The 19,127-nt window shown below is 38.0% G+C and overlaps 1 protein-coding gene and 1 long non-coding RNA gene across 8 annotated transcripts in view; both read right to left on the minus strand.

The window, feature by feature from the left end:
- LOC132149311 (G patch domain-containing protein 8-like) overlaps positions 1–19,127 on the minus strand; it is a 53,415-nt gene that overhangs the window by 13,375 nt on the left and 20,913 nt on the right. For 3 of the 7 annotated variants that reach the window (XM_059558447.1, XM_059558451.1, XM_059558449.1), the window contains exons 2-5: positions 17,703–17,780; positions 15,630–15,665; positions 10,576–10,594; positions 5,270–5,342 (exon numbers count right to left, since the gene is read on the minus strand). In XM_059558447.1, coding sequence (XP_059414430.1) covers positions 5,270–5,276 — 7 coding nt within the window. In that variant the 5' untranslated portion in view covers positions 5,277–5,342; positions 10,576–10,594; positions 15,630–15,665; positions 17,703–17,780. Of the gene's footprint in view, positions 1–5,269; positions 5,343–10,575; positions 10,595–15,629; positions 15,666–17,702; positions 17,781–19,127 lie in introns of those variants that run through there. The other 4 variants (XM_059558448.1, XM_059558454.1, XM_059558450.1 and 1 more) reach the window with 3 other exon arrangements.
- Positions 3,989–4,676, minus strand: LOC132149315 (uncharacterized). Its single transcript, XR_009435014.1, has 2 exons — positions 4,541–4,676; positions 3,989–4,496 (listed from the first exon to the last, which is right to left on the minus strand). It is a non-coding gene; the product is annotated as an uncharacterized LOC132149315 (long non-coding RNA).

Here is a 19,127-nt window from a genome sequence, read left to right on the forward strand (position 1 = left end):
AATTGGTCCTCCAGCTGTTCCATATATGTACATTTAACTTTTCCGGCCTCTTATTGCTACCTGTCCCAACCTTTTTGGAATGTGTAGCTCTCATGAAATCCAAAATGAGCCAATATTTGGCATGAAATTTCAAAATGTCTCACTTTCAACATTTGATATGTTATCTACTTTAGTGTTCCTGTAGCTCAATTGGTAGAGCATTGCGCTATCAAATGCAAGGTTGGGGGTTCGATTCCCCGGGAACACATGATAGGTAAAAATTGATAGCCTGAATGCACTGTAAGTCGCTTTGGATAAAAGCGTCTGCTAAATGCATAAATTTAAATTTTAAATTTAATAAATTTATTCTATATTCTATTGTGAATAAAATATAAGTTTATGAGATTTGTAAATTATTCCATTCCTTTTTTACTCACACTTTGTACAGACATTCCTTTTAAATGTATAGCACAGTAATGAAGGCAACAACATATGATAGATATGAAAGAACAAGAAACACTAATAATCTTTCATTGCCTAGAAAAGTATTATAATACTAAAGGCACCCATACTGAGCGGCAGAGAGCACTTATGCACATCTCATGCGCAGAATGATTTGTTGAAACAACAGAGTCAAAGTGCGCAGGCTGCAAAACCCTGTGTAGAAAAGTTTGAAGGGGAGAGATATTAATACATAGTGTATTAAATCTGTTCATTAGTTTGAGCCTTTTTCTTTTAACAGTTTTAAACCTCAGTTACTGTGCGCACTTAAAGAGAGTTTCATCGTTTTGACTTTAGTAACCAAACGCAACACGCAGTTTGATTGCTGAATGGAGAATGACAAAAGGCCGCAGTGGAAAGAAAAGTTTAATGTGAACTTGAATTTAATGACTTAAATATTAATCTGTGCCTCACATGGAACAGCTTCAGAACACTTTAAATATAGTGCACAAAATCTTTTTGGCGCTTTATAATGTTTTTGTGCCTTTCGTGGGGCTCAACAATTACACAGGATAGTATACGCACAATATCGGATTTGGATCAGTCCGATAACCCGATACGCAGATAATGCCATTATCGGAGTCGATACCGATTCTGAGTATCGGATCGATGCATCTCTAAAAAAAAATATTGTGTGGTGTTATAATTTATTTACCGTTTTCTATTTTAATTTAATGTAAAAAGCAATTTCTTCCTACTCTTCACATATCCATCAGAAATCAATTATTTTTATTTTATAATCTTGAAAACAGTTGGGCGGCTTAACATTTTTGTGGAAGCTGATAAATTTTTCAGGATTATATCATAAAGTTGGAAAAAAAAATATTTATAGAAATATTCTGCAACATTATAAATGTCTTAACTGTCACTTTTGATAAATTTATAGCATCCTAGCTGAATAAAAATAGTAATTTCTTTCATAAATTTATGAGGGAAGTGTTTACTGAAAACAATTAAAACGGATGCCTTTCCCCTTTTATGCACACGGAGTACTGAATTAAGATCTTAGGCTTTTACACAATGCTGACTTCAGCACTTGAACACCAGAGCTATCTTAACAGCTGCAGGGCAGTGTCTAAAGAGTATGTGCGCATGTGTGCAATTAAAGCAGTCTCTAGGGAGAGACACACCTCTCCCTATGGGCCAAATGACCTTGCAAAAGTTAGCTGACACAAACCTTTACTGTTTACATTCAACAGCGGTCTTGAGAGAGCCATTCATATTCCTGTCATTGATTTCTGTCAGAACAATTTCTCTTTGAATCAAAACCTTCCGCTAAAACGATCTTCAAAGGTCATTGTAAAAAGGCAGCATGTCAGAAAGGCAGCTGGATTTTCCTTTAACCTTGTGTTGAGAACAGATCGTATTGATTTACATGTGGGCACATCAATTTACTGAAACATGAGGGTGTTTTCATGTTTCTGTGCAAACAAACAAAACCTTCCACACAGTTTTAAGTTGTAGTGTGAAATAAAGGAAAAGAACAGAAGAAAGAGATCAAGACCACTAGAACATCACAAATCTTTCCTCCTGTTGAAATGTGCTCAGATATCTAGACATCATTTCAGGCTATAATACACTACTTTTTTTTATTCTGCACTTACTATTAAGAGGATGGCGCATGCTAGCATTCCTCATTGTGTGCTTTATTTCATGCAGGCTTTGCATCGTGACTGCAGCACACATGCATCCTGAGGGGACTGATGTGTTTGTGTGTCTCAGAAACTCCTGATCTTGGTTTGCCAATGACTGCATCAGCATGAGGTAATGACCAAAAACAGAGCGGTATATAGCGGTCTAATGTTTCTGTGTCTTGGGGAAAATTTAAGCATCTACTCTGTCCTTGTCCAAATAAGACACTCCCTTCCAAGTAACTGTGCTTCCTAACAAGTGCCAAACTGTTACAATTTGCTTAAGAAAAGTCTACATTAAACCTACAACCCGAATTCCGGAAAAGTTGGGACGTTTTTTAAATTTTAATAAAATGAAAACTAAAGGAATTTCAAATCACATGAGCCAATATTTTATTCACAATAGAACATAGATAAGGTAGCAAATGTTTAAACTGAGAAATTTTAAAATTTAAAATTTAATGCCTGCTACAGATCTCAAAAAATTTGGCACGGGGGCAACAAATGGCTAAAAAAGCAAGCAGTTTTGAAAAGATTCAGCTGGGAGAACATCTAGTGATTAATTAAGTTAATTGATATCAGGTCTGTAACATGATTAGCTATAAAAGCTTTGTCTTAGAGAAGCAGAGTCTCTCAGAAGTAAAGATGGGCAGAGGCTCTCCAATCTGTGAAAGACTGTGTAAAAAAATTGTGGAAAACTTTAAAAACAATGTCCCTTAACGTCAAATTGCAAAGGCTTTGCAAATCTCATCATCTACAGTGCATAACATCATCAAAAGATTCAGAGAAACTGGAGAAATCTCTGTGCGTAAGGGACAAGGCCGGAGACCTTTATTGGATGCCCGTGGTCTTCGGGCTCTCAGATGACACTGCATCACTCATCGGCATGATTGTGTCAATGACATTACTAAATTGGCCCAGGAATACTTCCAGAAACCACTGTCAGTAAACACAATCCGCCGTGCCATCAGCAGATGCCAACTAAAGCTCTATCATGTCGTGTCCTGTGGGCCAAGGCTCATTTAAAATGGACTATTTCAAAGTGGAATAGTGTTTTATGGTCAGACGAGTCCAAATTTGACATTCTTGTTGGAAATCACGGACGCCGTGTCCTCCGGGCTAAAGAGGAGGGAGACCTTCCAGCATGTTATCAGCGTTCAGTTCAAAAGCCAGCATCTCTGATGGTATGGGGGTGCATAAGTGCATACGGTATGGGCAGCTTGCATGTTTTGGAAGGCTCTGTGAATGCTGAAAGGTATATAAAGGTTTTAGAGCAACATATGCTTCCCTCCAAACAACGTCTATTTCAGGGAAGGCCTTGTTTATTTCAGCAGGACAATGCAAAACCACATACTGCAGCTATAACAACAGCATGGCTTCGTCGTAGAAGAGTCCGGGTGCTAACCTGGCCTGCCTGCAGTCCAGATCTTTCACCTATAGAGAACATTTGGCGCATCATTAAACGAAAAATACGTCAAAGACGACCACGAACTCTTCAGCAGGTGGAAATCTATATAAGGCAAGAATGGGACCAAATTCCAACAGCAAAACTACAGCAACTCATAGCCTCAATGCCCAGACGTCTTCAAACTGTTTTGAAAAGAAAAGGAGATGCTACACCATGGTAAACATGCCCTGTCCCAACTATTTTGAGACCTGTAGCAGAAATCAAAATTGAAATGAGCTCATTTTGTGCATAAAATTGTAAACTTTCTCAGTTTAAACATTTGCTATGTTATCTATGTTCTATTGTGAATAAAATATTGGCTCATGTGATTTGAAAGTCTTTTAGTATTCATTTTATTAAAATTTAAAAAACGTCCCAACTTTTCCGGAATTCGGGTTGTAAAACTTTTTTTGCACAATGAGAAAGTGATCTTCTGTAGGGAAGAATGGCTCATGTGCATGTTATATATTACTTTCTCACACACACATGCAAACAACAACAAGACTGCATGAATACAGCATCACTGACATTCTGCAGGCCACAAGTCAAGTGCAGGGGAGAAAGTAAAAGGGGAACTGGGAGAGGACAGAGGGAAGGAGAAAGAAACGAAAGAGCTGATCTTCCTCAACAAAGGCACTACAAAAGAACACAAAGTAAATGAATTCTTTTACCTGGTATGATCAAGAAGATCTCATGACCGTTTGTGTTTTGGATTCTCTTTAATCCTGGGCTACATAAAAACATGTCTTTCCATATCAGGGATGTTCATGAGTAATTGAGCAGTCAAGTAGTAGAAACACTTCCCACTGAATCAATACCTTAATTCTGTAATGAATAGGCTACATATTTTAAAATGACAGTTGAAATTGAACTCTCCTAAGCTGTTCAAAAATGGCCACACCTTGGCTGTTCTATGAAATAGTGGTCGCACCTTATTTCTGTGAAGTAGTAACAATAAAATTTAAAATTATGCACTTTTTACCCTCCTAAACTGGGGTAATTTTGCGACTGTTTCCCCTTGCAAACAGAAAAAATGTGTAACTTTTGGGTGGATATGAATCTTTTGCACTCTGGATGTTTCATATATTTCCCATTCATGTCCCATGGTTGCTTTATTTGGACTAAATGGTAAAGTTATGGCTTTTTTTTTTGTGAAGTTTATTGTTTTGCTTTTCTGCATCTAAAAAGTCATCAAGTCTGAATGACTCCGATTTAGGAAACCATTTGCATTTAATAATCAAAAATGTAACTGATCAAATCCAAACAGCCTAGGAGGATTGATGAACCAATATATAATTTTTTTGTGTGTTACAAATACTCGACTACAAAATTACTCAGATGCCCATCTCATGTCCATATCTACTCTAAACCATAAAGCTCCACAGGAAAGCTAGTACACTCAGTGCTTATCTGATACCTCCCCATAGCCATTCTACCAACTCCTTCCTCTATCCATCGCACCCTGTCTTCCCCCATTCACTGTATATATCAACACTACAGCCCAAACAAACTCATTCCTCACATAGACATTCGTGTCAGTACAAATGAGGAATACAAATGGGTGTGCTGGAACAGAATAGAGAGAAATCAGAAAAGAAAGAATACATTTTTACAACTGATCAAACCATAGGGCATCGATGCTGTTGGGTGGAAATCAAGAGAGAGAAAGAGTAGGAGAGACTGAGTTTGATAGAGAAGGTTGCTTGCTTACCCTGCATGGTTTTGCCCAGGCCTTGACCCAACTTCCAGCCATGTTTCTGTAGGAGCCGGTGCCCAATGTTATCCTGATGTGAGGAAGAGAGGAAAGAAAGACCACAATATTCCAATAATAAGAAATGCTTTCCTCACACACGCACACACTCACTCAGTCATAAGTACATGTGGTGGCCATTCAACTGTCAAAACATCTTCTCTCACTGTCATCAACAATAGCAACATCTGCTACACCTTTAAACTCCTTGTTAGATGGGGTGCAGAAGGGAAAGAGAGGGAGGAAGACCAGAGGGAGTAAGAAAGAAAGAACAAGAGGAGGAAAAGTCTCTGGGCTCTGTAATAAGGCACATCTGTTTCTGTGCAGGATTAATTGAACCCAACTTCATACTAAAGTCTATAGTCTGACTTCTAATCTATAGCTTAAATGGGTCATTTGTCAATAGAACTAGTGGAGGTAACAGCTAAATGAAAAGGGATGTAAATGCTACCAACCTCTGAGTCTACTAATTCACTTTCAGTCTCAAAGGAGGGAGGGAGGGACATACTGTTATATATGTATCATGACAAATATACATATATAAACCATCTCAGAGAGGGAGATTAATACACAAACAACTAAGGGGGAAGTAACGGCACAGACATAAAGCTTGCATACACAAAAACTTTCACAAGCTTTATGTGAGTTCATCATCATGACAAGAGGCACCACAAAAAAATAAAAATAAAAAAAGTGTTTAGCTGTACCGAGAGCGAAAGGAGGAGATCGAGGAGCGAGACAGTCAGACAAGTAGATCGACAGATTTACGAAGAGACAAAAAGTAAAGTGGACAGAGAGGGAGGCCTCAGGTTACCATTGAGAGGCCCGATCTGCATGTGGGTGAGTACGTGTTTGCATTTTACATACTGATCTGATGCTTTATATATATATATATATATATATATATATATATATATATATATATATAAACTCCTTGTATATATATATATTAAAAAAAATAATAATAATACAAATATTGGGGGGGGGGGGGGGTTATGAAAATGCAAGAAAAAAAAAAATCAAGCTTAAAGTCTATATATATTTTTTATCTGATACAACCATAAAGAAAAATAAATGTGCATTGAGAGAAAAAATAATAATTATCTATACACTCACACAGACACACCACAAATAAAGGCCATTATGAAGAAAAACGAAAGCGATGAAAACAAAAACCATTAACCAGCATGCAGCGTTTTGTTAAACCACTTTTAACAAAAAGAAACGGCGGTGTTAGTCATGTCTGTATATTAGTAGTATGCATATACAGGGAGGGAGAGGGCAGCAGAGAGCTCAGGATGTTGTTCGTGATGAGGCTGAGCGTGATGCACAAGGTCATCTAAACAGATGTCACAACCTACAGAGGGTGAGCATAAGATGGAGCAGCCATGAGTGTTGTGTGAGAGGCGATGAGTGGAGCAAGAACTAGGTTACAGCATTATGGGTAGGGAGGAAGTGCTCATCCCCACAAGACACACCCACTTTCCATTAGCACTGCCTATTGTTTGCCACGTTCTTCAGCAGTCTGGCCAAATTGGATGTTGATTATTATAAAAATACATAATAAAGTCAGCAGTCCACAAGGCTTGTTTTAAGTAAAGCTTCAAATAGCTACTCCATTTATTTTCCTTGCTTTGGTTTTAAGATTGCTACTGGCGTTTAATCATATTTTTCCATTTATTTAACTGAGTTATTGCAATAGGCCTCCTGAGAAGTCCCTAACTCGCTAAACAACTGGGTTGTGATTAAATGTGGCAAATTTTAAAAGACCATTTCCTAAGTTCATCTCACCTTAAGAAATTAAACAAAAGGGTATGCAAATTAGCTGTTACATAAACCAATAATCAAGCATGCCATTTTATGGATTTCTAAACAGTAGTGCCCAAATTGATATTACACTACTGTACGTTAAACCAGAACTTTATGTAAGTTACATTTCCTCTGGGCACTGCTGTTTGTATAAAAACTGAACTTTTTGCATGTGAATTTTTATTTGTATACTAGATTCAAAAATTTGGGGGTTAATCATTTCAATGTTTTTGACTTAACTCTCTTATGATTTGATTCAAAACAGTAAAAACACTAGTATTGTGAAATATTATTACAATTTAAAATATAATTTCTTCCTTTGATGAATTTCATTGACTTCTTTCTGTGGTTCAAACACAGATTGAGTGTTGAGTTCAACAGTCACTATTGCACAGTAACTGATAGTAAAGAGGAAGAGGGGATTGGTTCACTGGCACGCCGCACTAACACTTATACAGAGGGGCCTGCAGCGATCCATCATGCTACATTAAAGAGTGCAAAATTGGCATTTTTATGTTTAAATTTAATAATAAAATTGACAATTTGAAAATTTTTCACAACTAAACAAAGAACAAATCTTGATATAAGTCTTGATATGAAAATCCCAATCTTTTGAATGGTAGTATGCATCTCACAGCAACTAATAATATTGTTTTTTATTTATATATATATATATAAAAACATACATATTTTTTTTCGCATTCGCAAACTCCCAGTGAGTGCCAAATTTCAAATTGAAAAGCAAACTCCATTTGCAAATGCAATTCTCTTGTCTTATGAGCTATGAGCTGGTCATTAAAAAGCAATATTAATTACCACATTTGCTTTTTCACTCTCTCTGCACAGCGCATGTAAACTGCAAAACTCAAATGGAATCGCAATTCCTTTTGCATTTGAATTTCCGATGTCTCCATCAAACTTTTTTCCCAGGAACTTTTTTCCCCCCAAACCTGTTGCTTTCTGTGTTTCCATCGCGGTCTAAAGTACCGGGAAGATTAAGAAAATAGTCTGGTGATGTAGGTCTGCGCATGTTTCTCAATACAAAGCACGCTGATTTTGGACGTGCATCCTCGGTAGTTCAGACTTTGTGCATTCGACTTGGGAGTGTGATGTCCGTGACGACGCAAATCCGGTAATTCTGCAAACAGCAGGGAACTTAATAACATCAGTCAGCTCGCCTTGGCGAATGCAATTTTCCTCACTGTAACATTTACAATAAAACGAAAAAGGATATAAAATACCACTGCCTCCTTTCGTTTTTTCATATAAACATATTAATAGCTTCAGAAATGTGTATATATTCAGCCATTACAATGAAACTAAATATTATATATATATTGCTTCTATAACTTTTTGATTACTTCCATTTTTCAAAACATTGTGCAAAATCGTCTATTAATAATTGTTTATTATGGTCGACTATGAGTGACGTCACATCCCAATGGAAACACGGCCAATAAAATGGCCCCACCCCTGTCACTTGATTGACAGGTTTCTGTGTAGACGTCGGAAATTCAAATGCAAAAGGAATTGCGATTCCATTTGAGTTTTGGCAGTTTGCATGCGCTGTGCAGAGAGAGTGAAAAAGCTTTTTAAATATGACAGGCTCATAGCTCGTAAGACATGAGAATTGCATTTGCAAATGAACTTTGCTTTTCAATTTGAAATTTGGCACCCACTGTGCGTTCGCGAAAGCGAAAATGCAAACGGTAATGCGCGGTTTGCATTTGGTCACATTTTATGCATCCACAAATTGAAAACGCAATTGCAAATACAATTTGCAATTCCTTTTGAAAAATGTCCGGAATATCATTCCATATATATATATATACACAGTACAGACCAAAAGTTTGGACACACCTTCTCATTCAAAAAGTTTTCTTTATTTTCATGACTATGAAAATTGTAGAGTCACACTGAAGGCATCAAGGGCTATTTGACCAAGAAGGAGAGTGATGGGGTGCTGCGCCAGATGACCTGGCCTCCACAGTCACCGGACCTGAACCCAATCGAGATGGTTTAGGGGTGAGCTGGACCGCAGACTGAAGGCAAAAGGGCCAACAAGTGCTAAGCATCTCTCGGGGAACTCCTTCAAGAGGTAGTCACCTGAAATGGTCTTCCAACAGTCTTGAAGCTCATCAAGAGAATGCCAAGAGTGTGCAAAGCAGTAATCAAAGCAAAAGGTAGCTACTTTGAAGAACCTAGAATATGACATATTTTCAGTTGTTCCACACTTTTTTGTTATGTATATTATTCCATATATAATTCCACATGTGTTAATTCATAGTTTTGATGCCTTCAGTGTGAATCTACAATTTTCATAGACATGAAAATAAAGAAAACTCTTTGAATGAGAAGGTGTGTCCAAACTTTTGGTCTGTACTGTATATAGTCAAAAAGCAAAACTGACAATTACTTAAAAAAATCAGTTCTGCATGTTGGCTATCATACCAAAACAATCAATATCTTATTGTTCATACAGAATGAATGTTGGTCGGCCTCTCCTTTTACATATCTCAAAGTAATCCATGTTGAACAATAGTGTACAATCTTCAGTTCATTTATATCTCAGCTCAAACATTTGTTTCATACCTGCATACATTTGTATGTGGTGATAGAACATGGAAAAGTTTTATCCAGATGGTTCGAGCATGGGGAGCTGGGCTAATGCTTGTCTTATACAAAATCCCTTTTGGGCCTCTGGACATCCAAACATTTATGTGCATGTTCTTCCATTTAAATTACAGAGATGAAAAAAGGAACAAGACCTTGTGATAATGATCATTTCCTTTTCTGTATTTACAGTCTGCAGAGGAGACCACAGAGTGCACATCAAAACCAGCATATGGCCAGCTGCAGCAAGGGACTCAAAAAATTCAACGTTAGAACAAAATTAATCACATGAGCTCACTGCTTACAGACGAGAAGACAGACTGCAGCATCGAAGGAGCACAAGTCCCAGGATCTTTGGTTTATCAGCAGTGCAGAAGCACTTGCAGTAAGCCCAGCCCAAAAGGCCTGCAATGCAGTGGCTCTGCAGCATCCTCTGCTAACAACACACAGCATTTCATCATTCTGAGGACTGAAGGAGCATCTAAACAGGGTGTGTGTTGAGCTGACCTAATATTACCTCTTCCTGCTGAGTGGAGCACTTTACATAGCAATTGTGAACTTCTCTTTCCCGAACAGGAGATCATTAGATCAAGAGAAATCAAACTTGATGAAGAGAGCTGTCTTAGTTTAGTCTAATTCTTCATAATAGCCAATCAGAATCAGTCAAACGTGGCCAGAGGCCAATCTCCGGCTGCGTGAATGGCATGTCAGGCAGACGTGGGAGGCGGGTGGGTTTTGTGGGGACAAAGGGATGAATGCACTAAAAGAAAACAGACAGATGGAGAGCAACAACGCTGAAGAATCCAACAGCAGTGCAAGTGGAGTGAAAACATGTCCATACGAACCTGGCTTTTAAACCCTGGGCTGTCAAAAGAACAGTCAAACGTCACACAAACTGAGGAAACTGGCCAATCTCAGCTTTCTACTGGTCACACTGTCTCTTTGATCCACTACATTACCACAGTGAATTCACTACACATCTACACATCCACTAACTGGCAGTTAATTCATATAAAATGATCTTTAAAAACAACATTAAGAATGTTATATTTTCCAAACAGACACACTCCCACAAGAAAATTGTGATAGAGAGTGATGTTATCAACATAGTAATAGCAGGGAGTGAGAGAGGGAGAGAAAGGTGGAATTAAATTAAAACAGGACAGAGATGTGCAGGGCAGCTAGTGGATTTCCAATATGTAGGTGTTTGTGACAGCTTCATTAAGACAAGCTTGAAACAGAGTCTCGGAGAATGAGATCACACTAAATTTGACTTTGGGAATTTGCAATACTGAACCATGGGAAATTCACAATAGTGCTATTACACAAACATGTTATTTCATAAAATATAAATAACCACCCATTTCTAATATCTAATGTGTTTCTATCAATGAAAAATGTGAAAATAAGTAAATGAAAACAGCATTTGCTCTCTCGATTTGCATAAAAACCATTACTCTGATATATTGGAAATAAAAACCACCTTAACATCACCACACTAGGAATTGTCTCAGTGACCAATTGAAATGTCACATCAAATAACTGTTAAGAGTCAGTCAGGGGTGGCTGATAATGAAACACTTTGTAAGGTGACAATGTTCATGCTGACCTTCATGCTCTATAGCTGGACACCAAAAGGTCAGTCCTTTAATCAGTGAAATAACCAGAAAAGAGCCAGAGAGATCACATCAGGAACGTGTTAACAAGTTGAGGTGAGGTAATGGGCCAGTTGAGTCTTTTTGGGGGAAGGGGTGGGTGTTTGTTTGGGGACCTGGACAGCTGGTGTTGCATCAGTGTGCTGATGGAAGAGAGGGGGAGAGGGAAATTTAACACATTCCCTTTCCTTACCACCACAATGTGTAAACTGCTCAGGACCAAATGGGAAGATGGCAGAATGGCTTTTTAATGTCACATTCACTTCTCTGTCTTAAAGGAACACTCCACTTTTTTGAAAATAGGCTCATTTTCCAACTTCTCTAGAGATACAGTTGAGTTTTACCATTTTCGAATCCATTCAGCCGATCTCTGGGTCTGGCCGTAGCACTTTTAGCTTAGATTAGCATAGATCATTGAGTCTGATTAGACAGTTAGCATTGCTCAAAAATGACCAAAGAGTTTTTAGATTTTTCCTTTTTAAAACTTGACTCTTCTCTAGTTACATTGTGTACTAAGACCGACAGAAAATGAAAAGTTGCGATGTTCTAGGCCGATCTGTCTAGAAACTATATTCTCATTCCGACGTAGCAATTAAGGAACTTTGCTGCTGTTCCATGGGTGCAGCAGGCGCAGTGATATTATGCAGTGCCTGAAAATAGTCCCCAGCTAGTTTGTGTAGTAGCAGCAATAGCAGAGTTGCTGGGGACTATAGTCAGGCGCTGTGTAATATCACTGTGCCTGCTGCTCCCAACTATTAATTTTGAGTACACGATGTAACTACAGAAGACTCCAGTTTTAAATAGGGAAAAATATAGACGCTCTTCTGTGATATTTGAACAAGATGCAAATGGTATAATCCGATTTAATGAATGGTATAATCCGATTCAATGATCTATGCTAAAATAAGCTAAAAGACCCGAAGACCTCCAGCCCCGGAGATCGGCTGAATGGATTCAAAAACGGTAAAACTCAACTGTTTAACTCTAGGGGAGTTGGAAAATGAGCCTATTTTCATAAAAAAAGTGTTCCTTTAAGCATAGTGGCCACAAATGCACTGTATTTCAGCCATAATTTAATGTCTGAATGTAACCGAATTTGAGAGCAAAATATCAAACCAAGAGACATTTGAAAAATTACGCTAGAGCAAGGTTAAGGTTATTTTACTTTGAACAAACTACTCATTTGAAACATATGACTGCATGCTTTAAAACCCAACAAAAATTTGCTTAAAAAGTGAGCTGTGTTTCTTAATGCATTTTAGTTGGTTTTTATACAAAATATTTTTCAATAGTCAATAGGGACCAGCAACTGTTTGATTACCCACATTCATCAAAATATCTTCTTTTGAATTCAGCAGAAGAAAGAAACTCTTGATTTGGAACAACTTGAGGTTGAGCAAATGAGAATTTTCTATTTCTGGTGAACATTAATCCTCTTAACTTTCCATTAAAAAAAGGTCACTGTCAACAAAGTTGAGTGAAAACACATCTCAGCTATCTGCTTGTTAAGACTGATGTCACATGTAACCATTTTGGGGTCAGATGTGTGCAATACTGCAAAAATATCATTATTCTTACTTTTATCACCATAGTGAAATCTCTGTTGGTCAGACAGATTGATTCCTCTTTTCTGAATCATTAAAATATAGGTGACTGGGATGCCGCAAGCCAAGAGTCTGTGCGTTTATAAAAGCTTAACTTAAATTTGTGCTATAAATAAATAGTCCTCATTAACGGCTGTTGGGATAATATTCTCAACCGAAACGGAGTGGAGGCTTTGACCCGGAAACAGTATGCGTTACATCAGAGCTTAACAAGCAGAACAACAGGTCAGTGCGGTCTCGAAATGGCAAACCTTGACCTTTTCATCAGAACATTCCTGGGTTTAACTTTCATACAGAAGATCATCAAGAGCTTCATTAAGGGGATATGTGTGCATGTGGTTGCAAAGCTAAACTGTGTGAAGTGAATGTTTTAAAATAATGCATGTGTCAATTTCTGGTCTGTTGAGCGGTACATTGTTGTACCAGTGAGATATATAATCATAGTCACTCATGGGGTACATTTACCCAGTCAGGTTTATCACTCCAATCTTGATTAATGGATGGCAACTCTGAAGGCTTCTTTTTTTATATTTATATAGTGCAATGTTTTGGGTCCCAGACCACAAACATCCAGTTGCTATTGCTCTAAGGAACAATAGCAACTGGATTCAAAACCTTAAGAGGTCACACAGCTCATATCACCATCGCTGCAAGTTACCAGAACCCGAAAAGAAAACGCACTTACTGTGCTGTGATGTGTGTGATTTATATGATGATGCTTGTCATTTGACTGTCACTGCCCAGTGCACATCTCCTTGGGTCAGGGAACGGGAGAAAGGAATATGAGGGTTGAGATTCATAGTAGATGAAGGGGAGTGTGTGAGAGAAACTAATGCTACTGACTTAACATGCAAACAAACAAACAAAGGTGTTGAGAGAGCAAGAAAGAAGAGGGGATGAGTAGATAAAAGCATATGGGGAAAATAAGAGAAGATCCCGATTACCACAGACCTCTAGCTGCCTACAGATCACACACAATGATTGGCAGAGGAGGGGCATGGGAAAAACAAGAGCATGGCAAACACAGCCCTCAAACAAGAAGCACACACATATATGCAACGATGGCTGTCACCATCCACGGACCAGCTGCTTGGACTTCTGCGATATAAATACACCACTGCTGTTTGGTGGAAAATAGCCCTGACACTCTAGATCTAGTAGAGGAAATGGGTGGTAAATAAATGAAAGTTCATATGTTGTTGTGTGATTGAGGAAACATTATTAACTGTGTATTATGAGTGAAAAATTATTGACAGTGACAGCCATCGTTTTCTGCTGTGTGGGGCGTCTTTGCTCTTCATGAACACTGCGTGTGGCAGCTCTATTATCCACACCCCTCCATAGACAATAGTGCAGGAGCGGGAATCGTTTGGTTCAGGCAGGCAGCCAGGCTACCTCTCCAGCTCTCTCTCATGTTCTGCTGACCCAAAGTCTGGGATGGTGGCTGCTCTAAATAATACAGAATAGATCAAACCATGAAATCTGAGAAATCTTGATGTAAAAAAAAAAAATTCATGGCTGGACACATGTAAACATGCTTCTACAGCTTGCATTAAAAAAAGGGATTATTAGACCTGATTACATAATTCAAAGCCAAAGACTCATTGTAATAAAGGCTAACAAATGCTACAGAATGGGCCAAGAAGCTTGTCTGAAAAAAAATCTTTTTTGTTGAGTGTGACATGTTGCAAGTGATGTTACTATGGGATGAAACTTATCTTATTTTAACATGACTTTCGTCGTCATACTCAACAAAAATATTTTTTTTTTCGGCCAGGCTGCTTGGCTCATTGCATTTGTATTACTTACATTTTCACTTATCCTTGGCCAAAAATAATTATCTTTTTCATTTACATATATAAAAATAAATGCTATTTTATGTGATGTAATTTGTATTCACAATTTTCAAACATTCCATTTAACAAAACAAAATAATCCAAATATACATAATTTAATATAAAATTTTTCATTAATTGTTGTCTCAATTGGGACACTAACATTTTTTCCTTATTGTTGAGCCCTGATAATAATGCACATGGAAAAATAATCATTTCAATATAAACTGGTGACCTGCTTTTAAAGACACGACTGTAGTTGTTTTATATGGGACAAAACTCATGAAAGATGTCACCAGCATCTTAACTTAATCTATAATACAAAAAGTGAATTGATAATAGAATAGAAAGATACAGGAATTTTCAGGCAATTTACCTAATCATGTTTACATAAATTTGCCTTTGTCAAGGGGTCTGAGTGTAACTAGAGCAGGAAGGACAACATGGAGAGGAGGAGAGGCATCAGGCATGCAAGTCCCTGAAATACAGAGCGAACCAGAGGGATGAGACAGAGAAACAGAGACCAGAGCTGCCTGCGATATTATCTACATGCCTAGTCAGCGAAAAATGCAGTCCCAGTTGCACAAGCACCATGCCAGCACATAATGACAGAGGGTACTGTACACCGAATCACTGTGTTGGAGAGACAGAAAGAGGGACAGAATGATGAGAGAGACAGAGCGATAGTGGGAGAGACAGAAAGAGAGATTAACAGAGAAAAGGTGATAGACAGAGAGAGTGAGAAAGCATTACAAGGAGCCCCTAAAGAGACAGGAGGAGGAGAGCAGAGCGTGCAGATACAAACCGGGTCAGAGCTGCTTAGCTAATTGGGGCCAATTCGCTGCAGGAGAGAAATGTCGAACACCCCAAGTTGTGTACAATACTGAAAATATCTGAAATAAACTGTCCTACACAAGCACTTACACAAAAAAACAAATAAACACACACAAGATACTGGGCCCTAATGTGCTCATAAACACACACACACACACCACTTTCTCTCAGTCAAAACAGACAAACACTATCTCTAGCTCCACTATGTGAGGTGGATGACACACTAAGTGGTTTATATCTAAATCAGGTCAGTCTAGTTTGAATCAAATGAAGCAGACACACAGACCAGTTGCAACTGAATTGGTGGTGTGTTTGCATATAAGAGGTCTGACTCAGAGTCTGACAAATCTGACTGGGTTAAGTTGAACCACTGGATGTCTGTGTGAATAGATGACTGCCCTTTAGTATCAAAGTCGAACTCAGAGTTGAAGCACATCTTCTGAAGGGATGGTTGAGCAGTTTTATTTCTTTGCCTTGTATGTTTAGGGGAGTTTATTTGCAGGAGCGCAAAGTGAACTACAGGGCCCACTACAGTTCAACATTAAACCTACAACATAGCCACTATTTGGTGGCTTATGCACCGTGAGTTTTGCACCTAACTGCTTCACTCTACTGCTCATGCTCACCGGAAAAGCAAGAGAATTTCTATGTAGCATATTTGTTCCTGCTTGCAATAGCACTACTGTGCTTTAAAATGGTGTAGTAGAGCTGCACTGCGCAACGCTGGTGAGATGACGTAACCCTCTCGTGAAGCTATGCTCTGCTCACATGCTCTGATAATAATAACTTTCTAAGACTATACATTATTTGGATTATTAAATGAGGTCTTTTATGCTCACCAAAGTTGCAAAAAATATATAATATTATATTTTTAAAATGTATTTTCAGCCATCATTACTCCAGTTTTCAGCGTCACATGATCCTTTAGAAATCATACTAAAATGATGATTTGCACATTCCTTATTAATATTAATGTAGAAAACAGTTGTGCTTCCTAATGTTTTTGTGGCAACCATGATTTTTTTTCCAGGATTCTTTGATGATTAGAAAGAACAGCATTTATTTAAAATAAAAATCTACTGCAACATTATAAAAGTCTTTGTTTGATAATTTACCCTTGCCATTTTGAGAAATGTAATGAATCCTTGTTGAAAAACAATTTATTTATATATATATACTTACTGACATCAAACATTTGATCAGTAGCATATAAACAAATGAAGGTCATTTCTGGATTGCAAGGTTGATTTCAACCTGTTGTATTTGTAATCATCCTCAGGTTTTCATTAACTTGTGTAACCTTTAAATAAAGAGGGCTAACTGTACCGTGGTCTGGATATACTTTGGCTATCATGAGGGCCATTAGCATCCTCCTACACTGCAGGTGAATGGAACTTATCCAGGTCAACCGGGACCTACTCATGTACATGCAGACAAACACTCCAGGTCTGTTCTTTGAAACAGCCTTGGATAAGGCTGTTGCCAATAAAATTAAGCAATCATGGGTAACAGATCAAAATCTGTATGTCAGTCAAAGAGTCTCGCCAGTGTTGAATTATGTATTGTATGCGCATGTCTGTTTGCATCGTTTTCCTTTTCCACAGTGTGCCATCCACCACATTTCAAACAAGTGTCCAAATAAAATGCTTCATTGTGGAATACCATCTAACATAACACGTGGACATCCATACTCACTCACGTCTGTGATCAAAAAACAAAACAAAAACAAGCTGATCACAGTGATTGGTACAATCCAACAGATCTCCTTCACCCATGTCTTCATTATAGAGTCACACAGGTGATGACACCAGATGTGTTCACTGAAGAACAGGTGGAGAACAGGGAAGGGGTCTACGGTGGCCTCCAGAAAGGGAGTGCTGACATATTTACTGTAAAGGAGGTGATTTGAATTCTCTCTAAAATAAGGGAAGGGGCTGACCATAGAGGTGATGGGGCTATCCCTGACTGGACCAATCATCCACACTCTCACACACAGGAAGCAGCTGTTCTAGTCAACAGTACAAAGTGAGGTGTGCAGCCTTACCGATTCTATGGGCTTGTCCAAAGACGCTTGTTCCAACTCCAACTGACCTTCCTCATATTGATCAAAGTGATTTCCACCCTGAGAGGAGAGAGAAATGGGGAAGATGACAGATTAAAGCATAGCAAACATTACCAGTAAAAAGATTTATATGCTAAAATGAAAGATGTCCTGTTAGCGTTTCCTCTCTAAAAATAAAATTACATACAAAACAAAATTTTTCTTAAAAAGGAAACGAGCAAATAGAACAGAGACATCCAGTTATTGTGAACCAATTTTTAGCTTCATGCTCAAAGCTAAACTTCAGACTAACTGGATCATTCATCTAGGGATGGGTACTGAAACCTGATATTCAATCGGCTAAACTATAAAAGACAGGAGTATTGATAAGCTCTGACCTTGATGAATCTGCTATCGGTACTGGAGAAATTAAGTACACACACATACATTTATTATTGTTATATACACATTATCTTGCAAATTCTATCTCACAAAAGTTGCCAGCTGTTTTTATATGCAATAATATTCAAACATTTGTCTATTTGCATTTTTGCCATTCACAATTCAGAAGCTAGATCAGGCTTTTATGCGGAGGAGTTTCAGCATGTGCAACATGAAAGCGCTGCTTAATTATGATAGAAGAGAGAACTCAACATTCAAACATCTGCTTACACGTTAGGCCTGTGGCTGTTTTAATAAACTTATTTATTTATTTATTTTTATTATGGCATCCAAGCATTATAGCTGCATTTCTTCTAGCGCAACTTATTTCCCATCACAGGGGTGCACACTTGTTCCTCCCTAAAACCCAACTTAAAGTCAGATGCTTAAAGTCTGTTGCTAAATTGCAGGACATATTTTATAAAAAGTTGAAAGCAAAATCTGCCCAAGAGACACTGTTCCCCAGGCTGAAATGTGTACACACTCCAAAATAGACAAGATAATTACAATTTGAGCTTGGGGCATGTCCAAAATAGACAAATATGCCAAAATGGCCGGCTTGGAGAGTATTTACTAAAACACAGTTTAAGTCTTAAGTGGACAAAAACAGTTGGGAGAAAATCTGATGTGTGTCAATATTAGCATCTGACCGATATGGGTTATTAGGGAGGAAAAAAGGGCAGATATAAATAATATTAATATATAAATATATTAATCAGATAAGAAAAAAATGTGGTCACCTTGAAAGGGAAGAGGGGTGATTTCCAATCCACCTGCTCATCTTTTTCCTCAAAGAAAGATGGGTCAGTTAATCTAGACTATTTTCCAAGTTTTTCTTGTTGTTTTTATCTTTTGCCACTCGCTATATTACAGAGAAAATCTGCAGGCAGTTGAATGAGATCAGACAGGAATGTCTCTACTACGAGTGCCACAGCTCAAATCCAAACCATTGGACCTCTTTGGCCTTTTAAACATTGAGTGTATTAC

Source organism: Carassius carassius, chromosome 9 (genome assembly GCF_963082965.1).
Source record: "Carassius carassius chromosome 9, fCarCar2.1, whole genome shotgun sequence".
Classification (NCBI taxonomy): domain Eukaryota; kingdom Metazoa; phylum Chordata; class Actinopteri; order Cypriniformes; family Cyprinidae; genus Carassius; species Carassius carassius.